This window comes from Equus quagga, chromosome 2, assembly GCF_021613505.1.
Source record: "Equus quagga isolate Etosha38 chromosome 2, UCLA_HA_Equagga_1.0, whole genome shotgun sequence".
Lineage (NCBI taxonomy): Eukaryota > Metazoa > Chordata > Mammalia > Perissodactyla > Equidae > Equus > Equus quagga.
The window spans coordinates 59,291,943-59,313,129 of record NC_060268.1 but is presented as its reverse complement, the minus strand read 5'-3'; the positions used below and the strand labels follow the sequence as shown (position 1 = coordinate 59,313,129).

At 34.0% G+C, this 21,187-nt stretch overlaps 1 protein-coding gene across 8 annotated transcripts in view; it reads left to right on the top strand.

The window, feature by feature from the left end:
- DENND4A (DENN domain containing 4A) overlaps positions 1–21,187 on the top strand; it is a 109,600-nt gene that overhangs the window by 60,437 nt on the left and 27,976 nt on the right. For 6 of the 8 annotated variants that reach the window (XM_046653079.1, XM_046653076.1, XM_046653078.1 and 3 more), the window contains 11 exons: positions 969–1,069; positions 3,576–3,794; positions 5,118–5,263; positions 12,862–12,995; positions 15,591–15,726; positions 16,099–16,305; positions 16,399–16,527; positions 16,793–16,934; positions 17,336–17,467; positions 19,781–19,897; positions 20,507–20,638. In XM_046653079.1, the coding sequence (XP_046509035.1) occupies positions 969–1,069; positions 3,576–3,794; positions 5,118–5,263; positions 12,862–12,995; positions 15,591–15,726; positions 16,099–16,305; positions 16,399–16,527; positions 16,793–16,934; positions 17,336–17,467; positions 19,781–19,897; positions 20,507–20,638 (1,595 nt within the window). The remainder of the gene's footprint in view (positions 1–968; positions 1,070–3,575; positions 3,795–5,117; positions 5,264–12,861; positions 12,996–15,590; positions 15,727–16,098; positions 16,306–16,398; positions 16,528–16,792; positions 16,935–17,335; positions 17,468–19,780; positions 19,898–20,506; positions 20,639–21,187) is intronic. The other 2 variants (XM_046653080.1, XM_046653081.1) reach the window with 2 other exon arrangements.

The window sequence follows — 21,187 nt, the reverse complement described above, 5'->3', positions numbered from 1 at the left end:
TTTTCAAAGTGATATTTGCCCTTTTTGTTCTGTGGGAAGTTTAGGAAACATAAAAAAAAGTTTAGCAAGTTCCACTGCACATCTGTGCTGTGTTGTTGTTGATGGTTAGAACATGAGCGATTTACTTTTCTTCTCCTTTTTCTCCATATTTTTCAAGTTTTCTAAAATGAGTAGTCATTGCTTTTGAAATAGAAAAAAGATTTAATAAATAAAGAATGGAATCAACAAAGCTATAAAGTCCAAAAGCTTTATAGTGTTTTATCACCATGTTCTTTTCTTCTCCTACCCCATATATAGTTTAAAGAGCAACTGTGTTGTTGTAATAGTTATAATAAAGGAGATTTTAGGAGTTCCTTGTAGAAACCAAGATTCACTTTCAAGCAGATAGCCTCTTTTTTTGTAATAAAAGTACCTTGGAATGTTATACTTCATTCAAATAATTTAATATTAGGGTTTTTTTTTTTCTGAAAGAAAGAAATTTTACTTATAATTTTAGGAAACTAAGAAACTAAAGACACCAGAGTATTTTGATAAGCTTTATGGATCATAAGTTCATTGAAAGTCTCCTACAATGCTTCTACAGTTTTCTACAAATCTCCTCAGAATAGGATTTTCCCAATGTTTAGGTGTCTAATGACTCTTAAATGGAGTTTAAGAGTAATGACCACCACATTAAGCTTTGTAGTGATTAGCACAATTCCAGTACAAATGGAATTTACTCAGTACTGACATGATTAGAAATTTTTGAGCTGTATTTAATACAAGATTTTACTCTCATCTAAATTAATTTTTAAATATTAAACATCCCAATTTACCCCTGTAGTACTTTCTTCTGTTAACTAGACTGTTTTGTATGTGTTTTTTGTTGAATTTGTTTCTTTTTTCCCTTTTTCATGTGTAACAGGTATATAACCCCCCCCCCCAAGAGTCCATTTAACAAATATATTATTGTTGTCATTTAATCTCAGACCTGGTGACAAGAAAAATGTAGCCTGGAAGATACTTCCAAAGAAACCATGTAAAAATCTGATGAACACACTGAATAATTTGCACCAGCAATTGGCAAAATGTAAGTGTATAACTTAATTAAAAAAGTAATTTAATCTGAGAAAAGGATTCCAATTATTTTGCCTTACTTTTGAAAGGTTAGTGTTTCTTTTATCTAAGTGAAAGTTTTTACAATCTCAAAGGCAAATGAACATTAAAGCAAAATTTGTTAGAAACCTAATGAGAGATTTATAAAATTTATATTTTACATCTATCATATTTTCATAGAACCATTTTAGAATCATAAAATCCAAAAAGAGGTTAAGGTGGTTGTTTTCTTTAATTTTCCCATTACTAAAATACCAGGGAAAAAATAAGGATTTCCACTTGTATATTTTCTTCATACAAAGAATGGAAAGTTACTTTTGAAAATCTAAGACAGATGGTTTAAATTATACTGGAAAATGTTGATGATTTCAGCAGGGTGAGAGCTAGGTTACATGCTTTTCACCTTCAGTGGATCTTAATGCTGTGCTTACCTCAAATAATTTGAAAATAGAAGTTTGCCAAAAGCATTAGGAAATTAATCAAAATGAAAATTGGTTAGGATATGGAATATTTCAGTAAAAAGCCTATATAAGAATATATCTTGTCAGTGATCCAGAATTACTGATAAGAATTAAATGTTCATTTACCTGATCATCTTGGTATTTTATGACAACAGTCCATTCAGGGTCCATAATTTAATACTTACTGTATGAAAAATTGTCAGTAATGATATAGCAATATTTGAGGTTCCCATTTATGTATTCAGTGCATGTAAACACAGGAGGTGGCCTACATCCTTGAGGGTTCAAGATGCCTGCAGTATAGTTGGAAATAGATATGCAAAGACAGTGTTAACAAAGTAAACTTTACAACAAGTAGATAATTCAGAAGTGGCTCGTAAGTATGGGAACATGAAAAAAAAGACATCAAATAGAACAAAATTTTATCTTGTAGGACAAATAAATTATGTATGGAAGTTTAAGCTACCTAGTTAATTGCTTTCTAAAAGTGCATGCACTTCTTTTGAATAGCTAAGAAGTCCAGCAGAATTTGTAGTAGCATTTAAATATTATTAAAATCAGTGAAATAGCCTATCCAGCTTTGCTGAAGGGCAGAATCTTAAAGCTTAAGACTGTGGACTTCTAAACAATACTGATAGTTAAGGGTTGTATAACACTTCACAGCTTCAAAGCACTTTCACATACTTTTTTTTTATCTTTACAATTATGAGGTTAATAAGTTTGTGGGAGGTAAAGTAGCTTGTCAGAGATCATGCAGTTAACAAGGATGAAGCTAGGATTAAAACCTAGGCTTTCTGTTCTAATGCCCATGTTCTTTCTAGTACTTTTACTTTTTTAGACAATAAGGACTCCAAAAAAGAAACCTCTCTAAGATGATTAATTATTCCTCATATTTTAAAGTTTTTAATTTTTAAGCAATCACGAACTTTTTTTGCCTTACCCTTTGAGAATAGACACTCCATTCACCTGTAAATGAAATGTACAGTCAGTACATTCTCCTACATCACTACAATATAACTATGAAAATCAGGAAATTAACCTTGAGCATTACTGTCATCCTTATCCCTCAGACAAATTCAGTTTTTTACCAGTTATCTTAATAATGTTCTTTATAGCAAAAGAATCCATTTCCAAATTAGGTGTTGTTTTTAGTTTCAAGTCTCTTTAGTCTTCTTTTCTCTAAACAGTTCCTTGGTTTCTTTCTTCATTTTCTTGGCATTTTTGAAGATTGTACTTACTTTTGTAGAATGGTGCATGACATTGGGTTTGTCTGAGTGTCCTCATTATAAATACAGGTCCTGCATTATTTGGCAGGAATATCACAGAAGTGATGCTGCGTTCCTTTCATGGCATCCTTGTCAGATCACGCACAATTTCAATTTGTCCCATTGTTGATGAAGTTGTTATTTTGATCACTTGATTAAGGTGGTGTCTACCAGGCTTCTCTACTGTAAATGTACTCTTTTACTACCTAATGGCTTTAGCATTGAATTGTTCAGGAAGAGAAAGAGTTGTTTTTCACATTTTAATCCCTGTGTGTTCCTCTTGTAGGCATTTATATCTAAAAAAACAAAAAATGGGAGGAAGGAAGGACTGCTGCATTTAACCCTGTGTCAAATAGATATGGTAGTTATGATCTTCATTTATTAGTTTATATATAGTTATTTCAGAACATGAACATTTTTTCTGATGGTAGTCAGATAAACAGGGATAATTTTATGCTTAATTTGGGTGAAATATATTCAGCAGAGCCTAAAAAATAATAGACAAGCTTTGCTAAGGTTTACCTGTGATGAAGTTAGGTAAACAAAGAATTGAGGTAGCTTGAGCTCTTTTGAAAACACAACAAAATTATTTTTTTCTTTCAGTTTTATTGGGCTGTAAGTGACATAAATGACTGTATAAGTTTAAGGTGTACAGCATGGTGACTTGACTTAGACAACAAATTTATATTGATAGCATTATGAACACTACTTTTGACGGTTTGGAGAAAACACTAATACTGTTACTTCTTCACAGTACAGCAGAGACCAAGAGAAGATGGACTAATGGACTTAGCGATGAATGACTATGATTTTAATTCTGGAAAGAGGTTGCACATGATAGATTTGGAAATCCAAGAGGCATTTTTGTGTTTCATGGCCTCTATTTTAAAAGGTTACAGATCATACTTAAGACCAATAACACAGGCCCCATCTGAGACAGCCACAGATGCAACCTCTCTTTTTGCCCTGCAAGGTGAGTGAGTGCATAGTTTTATGGCTTTCGTCTTATTGAGCTTAATCTTGTGATGATTCAATTGCTTTTTGGGTTAATAGCTCTTATTTATCAAAATGCATACCTATTTCAGGAGTATGTGAATATCAACTCTGTTGATAATCCATTTCCACAGCACTAGTTATTTCTCAGGCACGTTAGATATAATCCCATTAGCAAAATATGCAGAAGAAACTACAGAAAAGTACAGGGTTCCTAACCATGTACTACAGCACTCTTTTGTGTCACAGATGTGTTGAGATATTGATGCTTTTAGCCTTTAGGGCAGCCAGGCAGTGTTGGGGATGCAGAGGAACCCTTGGGATAGTCACTGCTAGGCTTGAGCAGCCTCATTTGTTTTACTCCAGTATGCTTTACAAATATCATTTTCTGTCTGTGCCATGAAGTAAAAACAGTTGGGAAGACCTGGAGTGCAATTTGTGTCCTAATAAATATTTACTTTCTTTTGTAATGTTTAACATTTGAAAGAGAAATTCATTTAATAAGCATGTATTGAGTGCCTCCAAATGCTAAGCATTGGGCAAATGTGGTATGCAAAAGATACATGGTCACTTCTCCCGTGGAGCATATGGTTAAGAAGATAAGCAATTTGAAAATAATATGAATAAACACTTTAGATCACAGAAGGCCCTTCTGAGAAGTTCACATCTGAGCCAAGATCTAAAGGATGAGTAGAAATCAGCCAGGCAAAGGGAAGGTGGAAGAGTGTTTTGGGCAAAGAGAACAGTTAGTGCAAAATCCCGGAGGCTGGAAAGAGTTTGAGTTCATGGGCCCAAAAGAAGGCCCAAGTGTAGTGTAACTGAGCATAGTGAGCAAGGTGGAGCATGAAATCAGGAAATAAACTTTTACTCTGTTTCAGTAAGTAAGACACAAACATAAATGAATACTAGAGGGGATATAACTGCTGCTTTGAAAAAGCCACATATATATATATATATATATATATATATATGGAGAGAGAGCTTGCCATGTGCACATAGTGTGCAACACATTTGGGGGAAAAAATAGCAATTTTTAAAATTTACTAGTTTATGTGTAATCTTCAAGGTAGTGAGGGGACAACAGAGACAATTCTGGATGAGGATTTGAAAGATCTGAGTTCAGGTTCCTTTCCTATTGCTATCTTTGTCAGGTCACTTCCCCTCTCAGGGGTCTTAGTTTCTTTTTCTGCAAAATGGTGGGTTATAGAGGGTATAGATGACATTGTTGATCCTTCTAGCTCAAAAATTCTATGAATCTGTAAATGATTTATATGTTCTGACATTATAAATTTATGTTGAACAGCTTTCTTAAGAAGCCGGGACCGATCACATCAAAAATTCTATAACATGATGACCAAAACACAAATGTTTATTCGCTTCATTGAGGAATGTTCTTTTGTCAGTGATAAAGATGCAAGCCTGGCATTTTTTGATGATTGTGTAGATAAAGTAAGTAATATAATAGTACGTCTGCAGTGCCCTAACTTATTTTGTGTGACTGTTATAGTGTTATGAGTTATAGTTTCTATTTATAGCTTTAACTAGGTTGTAACAAAATCTAAATTAATTCCATTTTATCATTTCCCCTTTACTATGAAAGGTTTGGTGGCCTACTACATATTATAAAGCACAACCTCTTAGGAGTACCTTGCGGGATTTTACTAAATTAAGAGTTTTATTTTAGCGTTCGGGTCCACAACCCTGCCTGCTCACTTACAGACAGTGGGAGTTTTGTCCAAGCCTGTGGACCTCTAATTTGAGCATCCTTAATTTTCACCCTTCCTTTTTGTCTAAGGTAGATTGTCACATGCTGAGAGTAAGTATAGAGCATAATGAATATTTCTAGAATTTGCTAGTGAGTTTGTAGCATAAATTAAATGAATTAATTCTACTATTTTAAATTCATGTGAAACCTTCCCTTCCCCTTCCGTCCTAATATCATTAGATGGGCTACAGCAAGATGAGTATCAGGCTAGAGAAATAGGAGGTTGGAGAACAGTGGCCCGGAGAGGGGTGTCAAAACTTGAATGAGGTGAGGAAGGAGGAGCAGCTTAGTATGGAGTGTCAGTGCCCAAGCCAGGTGAGGAGAGCATCCATGCAAGAGGTGGCCTAGCATGGGGAATCAGAGGATGAGCAGGATACGGAGAGTGTCCCTGCTGGGGACAGACTACTGCAGGGGGTCAGAACCTAAACATAATGAGAAGAGCATCTTTGCAGAGATGAGGACAGCATGGAGTGTCAGAGTCTGAGCAAGGTGAGGAGAGTATCTCCAGTGGGTAGGGTCAGCAAATGGGGTATCAGGGTTTGATCTGGATGAGGGAGATGCCAGCTTGGTGGGGGCAGAGCGTTGGTCTGGAAGGAGTTGTCAAAGCCAAATTAGGATGAAAAAGTCCTATGCATGGGGGAAGGGTCGTGGTGGAGATAGGAGAATGTTATACATGGGAGGATTGATCAAATAAATATATTAAAGGTAATGAAGTTTCTCATTGTCAGAGAAGGGATTTACAAATACAGAAAAGGAGAAAACTGGAACAAACCCTGTAGTGTTGGAATGGAATTGGAGGTTTGGTATGATATCGTTGGTTTTCAATATGTATAGATTGATGAAGGAAGAAATATAGATGTAAGTATGTGTGTCTATGTGTATACACTCATATATTCCCTAGTTCTGTACACTGAGAAGACCTGGAAGTAGCCATACTCCAATAGGAATGAGTACACCTAATACACAGATTTTGACTTCTAAATACGATTCCCCACTAAAAGGAATCAAGACTCCCTAGAGAGATGATTGGTCCCAGATGTAGGGCAAAGAAGGTACAGATGAGCCCTAAAGTAGCTTAAAGAGAAAATAAGGAATTGTTCCAACAATGATGGGGACATGTTTACACGAAAAGCAACCCCTACACACAAACTTAAGCCAGTTTGAAGGGACTCCTGCTGGCTACCTCTGGGACAATTTGAACATCAAATGTTAGTAACAGATTATAACCCCATTGAATAAAATAGGAAACTATAAGTCTACACAAATATTAATCAAGAGTCTAATGAGAAACAGGATTTTACATAATTTCAAAGTAACTCCACACAAAATATACATTAATTACAAAAGAGGAGAGAGTAACTTTATAGTGGAACACCACTGGCAGACACCACTTTAATCCAGTGATCAGAATGAACGTCATCAATAACGGGACAAATCAGCATCGTATGCCTCTAACAGGCTGCAGTGAGACTGCAACATCAATTCTATGGTATTGCTGCCAAAGATCTATAACCTTTACAATCTCAAGGAAATATCAGACAAATGCAAATTGAGACATTCTACAAAATACCTGTTCTGTAATCCACAAAATGTCAGTTAAGAAAATAAAGAAAAAATTGAGAAACTGTGTAAAAGTGAAGGAAACTAAAGACACATTACAATCAAATACAAGGCATAGTTCAGAACTGTTTGTTCTGGGTATAACATTATTAAGATAATCAACAAAACTTGAATGTAGTTTGAGGATTAAACACGAGTAAAGTAATATATTAATTTCTAGATTTTCATGTTATATTGTAGTTATATAGGAGAAGTCCTTGTTTGTAGGAAGTACACACTAAAGTATTCTGGAGTGAGGGTCATCTGGTCAGCAACTTACTCTCAAAAGATTAAGGGGAAAAAGTTATTTGTACTTGTGAACGGGGCATACATTTGTGTAACAGTTGTTCCCTTTGCCACGCTAACTGAATCATAAGGGACCAAATTAGTGACCAGAGTTTTGCTAATAGTATGCTTTAGACAATAAATTTATTAATCCACATGCGAACACTGAATTAGTTGTAGGAATCCAATTAACAGTGCAGAAGAGAAGAATCTTGTATTCCCTTTTATTTTTTACTCATTTTATGTATCTTGTTCACAAGTTTGTGTTTCAACTAAGAACTTATCTCGTATCACATGGTTTAAAAATACTCAGTAATATTGTAAGACACATAAGACTTACAATTTTGCCAGGTACCTGGGGCATCATGTTCTAAGGAGGATATTTTAGTACTGATAATTACTACATTATGTTGTCCAGGATTTTCTGAAAGTAGGTCACCTGCTATTTACTTGATAAGAGTCAATGCAGGACAGGATTGGAGAATAATTGCTTAAAGAACATAAATTCTGAGAAGTCTTAATAAAGAAACAATCTGGGGCTGGCCCTGTGGCCCAGGGGTTAAGTTCACGTGCTCTGCTTCAGTGACCCAGGGTTTCGCCAGTTCCGATCCTGGGCACTGACCTAGCACTGCTCATCATGCCGTGCTAAGGCAGTATCCCACGTAGCGCAACTAGAAGGATCTACAGCTAGAATATACAACTACATACTGGGGGGTTTGGGGGAGAAGAAGAAGAAAAAAAAAAGATTGGCAACAGATGTTAGCTCAGGGCCAATCTTTAAAAATAAAAAAAAGAAACAATCCTGTTAAATGTTTAACCATTGTTTCTAGGCAGAGTGTTTTCCTCAAATGTTATTTACCTATTCAAAGTCTACATCCAACAAAAGATCACATATGTAGTGGATTAATGTTATACTTAAAGATTTTAATACCTATTAAGAAAATCAAAACTGAAAAGTTCACTCACTAAAACATAGTTATTTGTATTTGCTTTATAATAATTCAAGAAACTCTCTTATTAGAGAAAAATAACAAAATGTCATGAGATCCAAAATATAAATAACCTTCATATATACAGTAGAGGTTAATTATATTCCTAGTATTATTAAGCAGAGCTCTCTGAAATAGTAAATAATTATATAGTGTTTGTTACTACCTTTCATAGTTTTAAAAATTATTTTATTGGGGTCATATTGGCTTACAACATTGTGTAAATTTCAGGTGTACATCACTATATTTCACTTTCTGTATAGACTGCACGTTCACCACCAACAGTCTAGTTTTTATCCATTATCATAATGTGCTACCTTTCATATTTTAATATCATAATTTAAGTGCACTCATACAGCAAGTCAGTGCTTGCTTTTAAATTGCAAATGTTTTCTGAATATCAATAATACTTTAAAAATAATCATTTATGTGGGGTTATTCCTTAGTTGAGTGAGTTTGAGCTTAATTTTTAAGAAAACAGATCCTTTTACCTTGAGCAGTTTAGCTATGGAAAATAAATAATATTAGGTATGTATTAACTGCCTAAGCCAATCCATGACTACGACTGAACAGAAATTGAACATGTTCATCTTTTGATCTTAGCATATCGAAACAGAAAACATTTGACTGACTTTAAAATGCTGGAGTGAGTAATGCTGAATAGGAATAAGAAAAACAATAGATGAGAATTATTTGAGTTTCATTTATGACTAATTTAAGAACCATGTGTTCTTGTTCTTCATATGATTATATTTTAAATCCTTAAAATCTGTTCCTGTAGGATGATCTAAACTAAGGGCAGTTTTGTGTGACAAGTAATCTGGTAAGATTTTTCTTGGTCTCCCAAGCATTCCTCTGCAGTGTTTTCTGAGCATATTAATGTCTTGTGAAAATATACGAAGAGAATATGAAAATTATTTTAATTTTATCCTGCCGTGGGTGTTGGATTTCTTTTTCTCCCAATAGAAACAGATGTCACTGTGCTTTCCAAAAGACAAAAATGTCCAACTGATAAATGTAAGATTTATTGCATGGCTATTTTTGCAATGATATGCAGAATGAAATTTTATTGGTATACAAATTAAGGGAAATATCTTTTACCAAGGTACTGAATCTACAAATGTTAATATTTTAATAGACTTCACAATACTGAGAATTAGAGCAGTTTTCCTTGACCACAGGTTTTTTCTATGTGAATAGTGCGGTTGGAGAGAGGGAAATAGGCACAGGCTGGAGGAGAAGCTGTTAAAAAAAGAGGGAGAAGCTGTTAAATAAATAAAAATTTTAAAACACCTGGTGCTCATAGACAAGTAGTTCTCTTATAATGTTCCATCTTGGAGACAGGAATGGTTTCCAGCTTTCTTTCCGATGACCTTAGATGTTTGTTTTAACCTTTTTATTCTGGTCCATCACTTCTCTTTTATTACCATTGCTGCCCTTATAATTAGATTAACGCCATTTCACCTGCATAAAGATGTTCAAGTATAGAGCTGCTCGTTTGTTTTTGGTTTGCCCATGGGAACCATAGTATACTAGGGATACCTATGGTTGAGTTATCATTGACATGTTTCTAGTGTTGTTTTTAAAAAATATTTTTAGGTTTGCTAATAATGGCTTAGGTATTCTCTGTTTTATTGAAAGTTTAATTTTTTAACACTTTCATTAAATGACTGAAGTGACAGGAAGTGTGGAAAATAAAAGGGAGCAAACACTCTGTAAGCCCAGTGCCCTGACTAATATCCATTTTACATTTCCTTCCAATATTTTTACATAATTGTAATATAGTTTCCTAATTTTTTACGTGACCAGATCTTATAAGCATTTTTTTTTTTTTTTTGAGGAAGATTAGTCCTGAGCTAACTGCTGCCAATCCTCCTCTTTTTGCTGAGGAAGACTGGCCCTGAGCTAACATCTGTGCCCGTCTTCCTCTACTTTATATATGGGACGCCTACCACAGCATGGCTTGCCAAGTGGTGCCGTGTCTGCACCCGGGATCCGAACGGGCAGACTTCGGGTCACCGAACCCTGGGCTACCGAAGCAGAATGTGGGAACTTTACTGCTGTGCCACCAGGCTGGCCCCTTATAAGCATTTTTTAAATTGCTATCAAATCTTTTAAAAGTAAATTTTCATTTTAACCACAATAAAACATAGTTTAAAAACTTAAATAATTTTACGAGGCTTGTCCCATTCCTTCCCAAACCTAGTTTCTAATTCCCATGGGCAACCACTTTCTCTTTCAGCTATTTCTTTAGTCATTTACCTTAAGATTTTCAAATACTGTGTTTTTGTTGCTGCTTATTGTTTTGTATATTATCTATTAATGTCATATCTACCATAGCTATAATTTTTCCAATGTAGTTATAGCACAAGTTTTGGTCACATAATTGTTCAGTGTTAATATTATTATCAGTACATATAGAATCGCAGCTAGGCCATATGTATTCGATAATTAAATTTCCTTTTGTGTATAGATTTTGTTTTCCCTGAAGTTAATAATTGCTATATTTTTGTTTTGTGTCTATTTTAATTCATCTCCAAACTCTTCTACAAGAGTGAAAAATCTAAAATCTCTCAGTTTTTCCAACATATCAGGTAATCGATCCTTTTGAGGTTTCGTTTGGGTTTTTTTTTTTTACTTCTTGCTAGAGCTTTCCATCTTCATGATCCAGTCTGAACTGATTGCTAGTTTCTAGTCTGTCATCCTGGGATTTTCCTTCACCGTCATCCTGGGAATTATATTGACCTCTCTCCGGAGTTGGATCCCCTGCTTTCTGGCTTCAGTAACTTCTTTCTTGGTTTATTTCCTTGTTGTACTGGAGCACATCTTCCAGTAGCTCAGTGAGAAAGAGTACATGGGAGATAAATTTTTTGATGCCCTGCCTATCTGAAAATTTCTGTATTCTCCTCTAATACCTGATTGCTCATTTGGTTAGATGTAAAATTTTGAAGTCATTGCTGCATTGTCTTCTAGCTTCAAATGTTATTGTTCAGAGTAACATCTGTCTGATACCATCTTGATTCCTGATCTTTTGGGTCTAATCTCTTTTTGTCTCTGGAAGCTTTTAAGATCCCCAGTCTTCTGAAATTTCATAAGGATATGCCTGGTATAGGCCTTCTTTTCTCCATTGATTTGAATACGTGTAGACCCTTTTAATCTGTCGAGTTATTTCCTTCAAGTTATGAGGAATTTTCTTGCATTTTTTAAAATTTCATTTTTTTTCCTCCATTTTCTCTGTTCTCTTTTTCTGAAATATGTTATTATTTGGATATTGGCCCTCCTGGCCTGATCCTCTTAAGTTTTTTTAATCTTTTTCCATTCCCCTTTCTGTCTCTTTGTCTTTCATTTCCACTTTTTTGGAGATTTCTTCAATTTTATCTTCCAACCTTTATATAGTATACTTTTTGTTTCTGCTATCATTTGTAATTTCCATAAGTTCCTTTTCATTCTCTGAATGCCCTTTTTTTTTAAGCATCTTCTTGTTTCACGGATGTAGACTTACTCAATTTAGTTATTCTAAAGGTTTTTTTCTCCTGCATTGTCTCTGCTTCTTCTGAGTACTACTAAAGTGCTTTTATCACTGACGTGACTAGAGTTTAACTCAAATGTGCTTCTACATATACTGAAGGAGCTTAGGGAAATATGTTATATTTAGTATAAGTCAAAGAGCAAACCCAGGGGGCTGGCCCCGTGGCCCAGTGGTTAAGTTCACATGCTCCGCTTTGGTGTCCCAGGGTTTCACTGGTTCCGATCCTGGGTGTGGACCTAGTGCCTCTCATCAAGTCATGCTGAGGCAGTATCCCACTTAGCACAACCAGAGGGACCTACAACTGGAACGTACAACTGCGTACTGGGGGGTTTTGGGGAGAAGGAGACGAAGAAGAAGAAAAAAAAGATTGGCCTCAGATGTTAGCTCAGGTGCCAATCTTTAAAAAACAGATCAAACCCAATATTCTTAACACATACATGCATGTGTATGCATTTAAAAAAATATTTCTTGAACACATTCTCATGATTCAAAATGCAAAATAATGTAAGAAGTATACTTTGGGAAGTCTGAGTCCTATCCCATCCCATTCATCTCCCCTTTCACATATAGGTAATTACTTTTCTTAGTATTCTTGTAATATTTTTTAAGGTAAATATAAGCAAAAAATGAAATATGTTTTAATTTTTCCCTTTTTCTTACACAGAAGATAGTATACTATATACAGTGCTCTGCACCTTGTTATTTTCACTTAATTATCTTGGAGAGCTTTCTATAGTGGTACATAGAGAACTTACTCTTTTTTTTTAATAGCTCTTTAATATCCAGTTGTGTAAATGGTTTATTTAACCATTCCCCTATAGACAAATACGTGGCTAACCAATGTATTTTTTTTTAATGTATGTTTTTTAAACTCCTTCAGGTGGACATGGACAAGAATGGTGAAATGCGACTTATAGAACTGGATGAATCTTTCAAAAGTGAACATACTGTCTTTGTAACACCTCCTGAGATTCCCCATCTACCCAATGGTGAAGAACCCCCTTTACAGTACAGGTATTCAAGGCAAAATGTTTGAGATTGAAAGAGAGAAGCAATCCATCATCTGTGACATAGCTTTCTAAGGACTGTGGTATTTTCAAAAATGCAAACTTTACAGATCTTTAATTTTTAGGTGATAAGGTTATCTCACATCCATTATTAAGTTTTGAGGTGTAAAAAGAAAAAAATTATAATTTTGCGTAACACAGACTTGAGAAGCTCTTTATATCTGCATAGGTATTTGTTCTCATAATTCAGTTGGGGGCCCACCCATCAAAATGTAACACTTTTATTATAGAATTTTGATTTTTGTTTCTCACTGAAGCTGGTTTCCTCACTTCCATTCTGTCCCCCTACACAAATTCATTAGTGGTTTAGACAGATTAAATCAAATTTTGAGTCAATATTTGTGGCCTCGATTTGGATCATATAATTTTTTTAGGCTATTAATTTTTCTGTAAGTTTTTATTTCAAGTCATGGAAATTTGGAACTATTGGAATTGATCTTGTTAATTGTTAATTTAGGAAATTTGGTCACACTGTTCTAAGTGCTTGGTACATAGACTTGAATGATACATTGTTTCTGCCTTCAAGTATAAGGGGAAGGAGAAGAGTCCTGAGCACAGTGAGATAAGGATTATGATGGAGGCAGATTTCTTATACATCTGTCTATCTGTGTATTATACATATATGTTTGTTGTATACTAGAGGTAGTTTTCTAGTATACATTTATTTTTTCTTAAAATGGTATTTCCTTTTAGATTTTAAATGTTTTTTATTCTCCAATACTTTCTTAAAGATTTTAATACTATTTCACATCTATCATTCATTGTCACAGTTTATTTTCATTTAAAAATTTTTCAAGACAACCTCATTTATAATTTGGATTAAATTCTTCCTTTTACAGATGAAAATGTGGTGTAAGAGATGTTTGTGAATGTTGGTTAATTCATAGGCCACTTGATTCCTGCCCTTACTTTTCATCCACTAATCATTTTGCTCATATCTCCTTTTAAAAATCTGTCTTTTGTCAAAGATATTCAAAATATTTCTCCTAATTTCTCTCTTTCTGTCTTTATTTTCTTTGTAAACAAGATCTTATCTCGTTGATCTCTTTTGTGCATTATACTTCTAAGACTTCTTTTGGTATGTTTCACTAATATAGTTTTGTTTTTCTTCTTGTGGTTTGGTTTTAACTTTGTAATTTGAATTTTGCTTTTAGATTTAGTCCTTTAATAAGAAAATTACTTAGTTTAAAATGTTCCCATTTTTTTAAAGAATCTAAGGCATTTTTTTTTCTTGAGGCTACCAATGTAATTTTGGTATAATCATACCCATCATGGAAAAACAACTTAAAATAGTTGTCTTTAGTGAATACAGTGGGTCCACTTAATAAGAGATGACTCATATACTTACATTGTCTGTATAAAATGATAAGCCAATAAGTTCCATAAGATACACAGAATGGTCTTATCACACCATGTACATACGATGATTTTTGTTGTTGAGGAAGACTCGTCCTGAGCTAACATCCATGCCAATCTCCCTCTATTTTTTTTTTTAACATGTGGGCCACCAGCACAGCGTCGCCGCTAACAGAGCGGTATAGGTCCACACCAGGGAACCGAACCTGGGCTGCCAAAATGGAACATGCTGAACTTGACCACTAGGCCACAGGGGCTGGCCCCACAGTGATTTTTTTAAGCAACATGGTTTTCCTGAACTTCTTTGCTATTTTATGTCTACTTAACATTCAATCATTACCAGTATTTTCTTATTCTACTGAATTTGCCTGTAGTACTGTATAATATATATAGTTTACCATCTTTTATTATAGTTAGTTTTATAGTTAGTTTTCTTCTTAGTTAACCACAACTATTTGTATTCCTTTAAGAATATTATAAAATGGGTTAAGTCTGCTGCTTGGGAGCTTCTGTTCTTTTCAATATCTTTTTTTCCCAGCTACTGCTACCTTTTAAATGCCCAAAACACCTTGTTCCAGCACCCGGATTAGGCCCACTTCCTCATAAAACCGCTCATTCTAATCTTTTCTTATTCTCCAACTGCCTCAGTTTTTCTTTCTCATAAATGAGGCTCTGAACCTGCTTAAACTAACCTGATAAACCAATTCATGATAACATGAGAGCTTGTCCTGGTGTGCTAATGTGTTATGTAATTCTTTTTAAGAGGGAAGTTCTACAGTACTATGTTAATCCAAAGCAATGATATTGATGACTGTCCTGTTTGACAGCGTACTGATTTGGTGGGCCCTTTACCAACTGTCAGATTATCTGATACGTTTGCTGTGTATTTATATGAATACTAACTTAAAAGGTTTGCTTGAGTTACTTTGGAGTTTGATGTCAAGTTCAGCAAACTTTATATGTATTTCACTTTTTTCCTCCAAAATATGTATTCGAGTCTGTATTTGGATATTATGGTAAGAAAGGTACATTAGCATGAGTATTTGTTGAGTATATATCCTGGTCTGGCAGAGAAAGTAATTAAGATAAATTCTAAGTTAAGAAGTTATTGGTCATAATTTTTTTTAGCTTGTATCCAGTATGATCATCTGTGTGTGCTTGCAAATTTTTTTCTTTTCAAAAACAGCTATAATGGATTTCCAGTTCTTAGGAACAATTTGTTTGAAAGACCTGAGGGATTTCTGCAGACGCGGAAGAGCAAATTGCCTTCAAAATCAAGTAGTCCTGGTAGCCCTTCTCCCATGTTCCGAAGAACAAAACAGGTACTTTGATAATTTTGCATTCTTCATGTTATCAAATATTAGAACAAAAATAAATATGACACATCCTCCCTAAATATACTTTACTACCCCATATATAACTATTACTAAATTATTCTGCTCCCCGGTAGCATTCTGAAGATAATTTAGAGTAATCTGACTTCAAAAGATTAGCTAGTTCTCTCGTCCTAGGACTTTATTTTACATGTGTGTAATACAAATTCAAGAAGAGGCTTGAATAGACATTTTAATTCTAGACAGTTTTGTTAGGGAAACATTATAAAAGCATGTGACCCGTACTTGTTCATCATTCAGTTAAATAAAGAGGCTTACATGTGTGAATTTATTAATAAGATCCTTGCATTTTTTCTATAGGAAATTAAATCAGCCCATAAAATTGCCAAGAGGTATTCTTCCATTCCTCAGATGTGGTCTAGGTGTCTGCTGCGTCACTGTTATGGACTGTGGTTTATTTGTCTCCCAGCTTATGTGAAAGTATGTCATTCAAAAGTCAGGGCTCTGAAAACAGGATATGATGTGCTTAAGAAAATGCAGTCAAAGAAGATGGATCCACCCGATGAGGTAACAATTATTCTTTGAGGTTCATTATTTCATTCTAGATGCACGTACGTGGATATTTTGTTTCTGTACACTCTGGAACTTACTGTGTTTCAGGTGTGCTACCGCATTCTTATGCAGCTCTGTGGACAGTATGATCAGCCGGTGCTTGCAGTTCGAGTGCTTTTTGAAATGCAGAAAGCTGGTATTGACCCCAATGCCATTACTTATGGTTATTATAATAAGGTATTTACTTTGATTTATTGGAAAAATAACATTACTTTTGTGATTATACGACCTTAATTTAATGGCAAAAATAATTGATGCAAGGGTTATTTGGTTATTTTAGAGTATCTAAAATATATTTTGTAGATCAAGTAAGATTTTTTGTTCTATTTTGTTTTATTCTTTAGATATTCTACTTAGATATTCTTTAGCCTGACTCTACAGCCAGTGTGCATTCATTTATAAAAATTATTTTACTAATGACTTTATTTTGTTGAATGAATAGGCTGTTTTGGAAAGTACATGGCCTTCAAGAAGTCGTAGTGGCTATTTTCTTTGGACAAAAGTAAGAAATGTTGTTTTAGGAGTGGCACAGTTCAAAAGAGCTTTAAAGAAACATGCACATTTATCGCAAACAACTCTCTCAGGTAAAGGTTTCTAAGGGATGCATGTTTTTTATTTTTTCTTTAAAATTAATTGACTAATTACATTTTACATTTTTTAGAAATTTTAAATAGTTTCAAAATATTGAATGTTTTCTAGTTTTTATTGCCATTAAGCAAATTCTAATTTTAGAGTATTCTTCCCATTTTAAAAAACACCAAATTTCACTTTCTTTCTTGTAACTGTTAAATTGCCAACTTTTGGTGGTCTTGTTTTTAGTATTCATTAATAATTCAAAATAGGTTTCTTTGTTATAGTTGTATTTTGCTAATTATGTGGCACTTTTCATGTTTGGTATTAGTAGATTATTAGCTTGAGCAACAAACTAATGTGTATTTCCAGTATCTCCCTGAGTAGTAAAATGTTGTCAAATTGTGTTCTTAAGCAGATGGCAGTGACCTGGATGCTGTTAGTCATGGCAGCATGGATAGTGGTCATGGGACACACACTGTGGAGCAGGCACCTTTTAATACGGGTTTAATCAAAGTATATGCTACTGATGATAGATCTAGTACAGGTTTGTGTGGGCTTATGTATATGTTTATTACAATACATTTTAAAAACTAGATTTGCAGCTTGTCTTTTTTAAATTTCAGTTTTCAATGATGTATTTAACTGTCACTCTTTAATTTTATATGTTTAGGCACTTGATTTGATATTGTATTTCATGACTATATGCAATGTTGTTCATTCTTTGTTGAATAGAAATAAAAGCTTAAGAGAATTGATTCACATATTTAGTCCATGATAATCCAGTTACCTCTGGATAGCACACATCTCTTTATCACATCATTTTCTTAAGATAAATTCTTCTTTTTAATTAGGAAAATATTATTAGAGTTTAAAGAAGGAAACTTTTAGCCCTGATCTGAGTTAACAATACCATACCAACATCCCTTTCCTAGTTTTATCAACGTACTGTGTTTCATGTAATATGTTATCATTGAGGGAAGCTAGGGAAAGGGTACACAGGGATTCTCTGTACTGTATTATTTTTGTAACCTCTTGTGAGTCTTAAAGTATGTTACAATAGAAAGTCATAATAAAAAATTTTAAATATATATAAAAAATTTGTAGTATTCTAACACTGAAGGTGGCATTAATTTCATTAAAATATGCTATGTACATATGCTTTCTCTAAGTATTATTAAAACTGACACACTTAAAAAATAAGTTACTTGAATAATTCTGCCATTTTCATCATTACATTTAAAAAATTGCACAACTTATGGGGCCAGCCCAGTGGCACAGTGGTTAAGTTCACACTTTCTGCTTTGGTGGCCTGGGGTTCCCCGGTTCAGATCCCAGGTGCGGACGTGGCACCGCTTGGCAAGCCATGCTGTGGCAGGCGTCCCACATATAAAGTAGAGGAAGATGGGCAGAGATGTTAGCTCAGGGCCAGTCTTCCTCAGCAAAAAGAGGAAGATTGGCAGCAGATGTTAGCTCAGGGCTAATCTTCCTCAAAAAAAAAAAATTACACAACTTTCGAATATAGTATAAGGTTCACCTCCTGACAGACAGAAACTTTAGATTTAAAAATCCAAGCATTATAGTAAAATATGAAGGTGTCTATCTCTGCAAATGATGACATTATTTTAGTCTGTCTCCTTTTATGCCAACTTTTTTTTTCTTTTATGCCAACTTTTAAGAGTAATAAATATAAGCTGCTTGTGTTGAAATGTATTTTCATAGTTGTTCTTCCTTGCCTGGTTTTACTTTTTGATGATGCAGTATGAATTTAAGCAGTTATAGTAGTCATCTTCAGGCATTATCTCTTAAAAATGAAGAAATCTATCTTTTGTTTTTAACTATGACCTTTAAAAAGGCTATCTTAAGGCAGTGAAGAACCTAATAAAAGCATGAATTTCTTTAAGATTATCTTCACATTTTTAAGTTTGTAGTTTCTTTGGAAATAGAGCTGAAAGTTTGATTAGAAAAAATACAAACTCAAAATTATAACAAAGATGTTAAAGTAAATACCTAGTGACACTTAATATAGTTTCTTTAGATAGTTCTTTACAAGTTTATAAAACCATTTCATATATAACCTCTCATGTATTCATAATAACCTTGTGTGTTATAAGTCTTGGAACTTGAGATCCAAACAAAAAGGTTACATGGTTTACTTAAAATCATGTCTCCTAAGATAAAGAACTAGGATCCAAAAGCTATGTTTGACACTAATCTAGTAAAAGGAATTTGCTGACAATTACAGAGAGCCTCTTTAAAAGAAGAATGTATTAGAAGTTTTCTTTTATCAATGCAACTTTTGCTTTTCTTAATAATTTAAAGCTAAATTTTTTTCTCATTCCCGTGTATTTGTACTCATGTGCAATTCAATAATTATTCAATTGAATTTTCAGAAAAATTAATTACCTATCAATGAATTTATGTAATTAGGAAACTGGTTTTTTTGGTGAAATCATTCAGACATTTGGCTCCAGTGATCTGTGTGTGAATGTTCTGAGTTCCCTGAAGTTTTCTCTGTTGCTTAGTTGGAACTCAGACTTTCACCTAGAAAGGTCATGAACTTGTATAAAAAATGCCTGGTTTGTCTGTGTCTTTTGGAGCCTAGGGTAGTATTGTGAATGTACATAGTTACTTTTGACTGCAGTGTGGATCCAAAAATAAATTATTTTGAGATCATCCCTTTTTTACATTAATAGAGATGAGGGGAGCTAATAAAATAATGCTTTCAATTGGAAGTTATTCAGAAAAATTTATATAAGTAAATCCAAATACTAATGTGTTGCTCCTAATTCCAGTTGTTCTCAATAAAGAAGTTTATGATATGATGAAGAGTATAGGAGTTTGGTTTTTTTTCCCCCAGGTGGCCAGTCTGATCTTGGATATAACTCATTATCTAAGGATGAAGTTAGAAGAGGACATACATCTACTGAAGACATTCAAGAAGAAAAAGATAGGAAAGGGAGTGATTCTAGTTCTTGTAGGTATTAAGTTGATATTGTATAAAATTGCAAACTTATATTAATAGAAAATACAAGCGACTTTAAATATAGAAGTACTGATTTTATTTTCCACTTTCCCATTATAACTCCTCTTTCCTCCCATTATAAGCTCTCTCCACCGTCTAATATTCCAATATACAAATACTTCATGTATGAAGTGTATGTCCTCTCAATGGCAAAACACTCTTCAGTCAAATACTACTCTTGTAGTAGAAATATGTATTTCTTCAAACAGTGACTCTCTTCTGAGGTTTAACAATATTTTTAGTTAATGCTTTTGTTAATGATCCGTGACTTATATTTTCCCCTTGCCTCCCCCATCACAAGCAGTGTTTCACAACCAAAGATATATAAAATGTATGCATGAATCTCTTGCATGATCAGTATTTACTAATTTGATCTACACTTTGAGGCCTCATATAAGTGGAATCCCTTATTTGTGATTGACAAATAGATGTAGTGGTGTTCAGTAGTTTCTTTTGAGCCTATTTTCAGGTAGAAATATTTGGAACTAAAAGCTTCTTCTCTTTATGCCTTCTATGATGTATATGTATTTCATTTTAACAATTTCATTGAAATCTTTACAGTGTCAGAGAGTGAGAGTGCAAAAGGAAGTGCTGATTGTCTGCCTAAGCTCAGTTCTCAAAGTTCTTCCAGTATAGTTCGCCTCAGTGGTGCACATAACAACAGTGCTGATAACACCTCAGGGAAAAGCACAGGTGAGTTGAATAGTATACCTCTGTTATATGTAAAATAACTTGTATTTGTATTTCTAGTGAATATTTTTTTTTGAAAAAAGTCTTAATTCTCCAGGCTTATTGTTTTGTATATTTGTGCAGCTTCTCATGGTATAGCTTCGTAGCTTGAATTCTATATTTTATAACATACTTTGTTCAAGCTTTGATTATAACAAAGTATAGGGACAGACCTGTAGGCTGTATCCTATCTTTTGAGTTTGAACTCTTGGGACTTTTTGGAAAGGGGAAGTGGAAGCAGGTGACATGATGAGTCTGAGGGTACCATACACCTAGCCAATTTTTAAATGAAGCATATAGTTCCTTAGTCTTCATATTGTTCTTGTTTTTTCAGAGGCAAAAGGTTATCTAATATTTTTCTTTTCAAAGTGCTTTTTGTATATTGTTTTACATTTATTAATACAGCAATGCTTTTATTAGTGAGCGGGGATATTAGCAGTATTTTAAAGAGAGAAAAGGAAGGCATAATCTGACTGTTGGCGGGTGACATGAGGTGACATAAGTTATTAACTA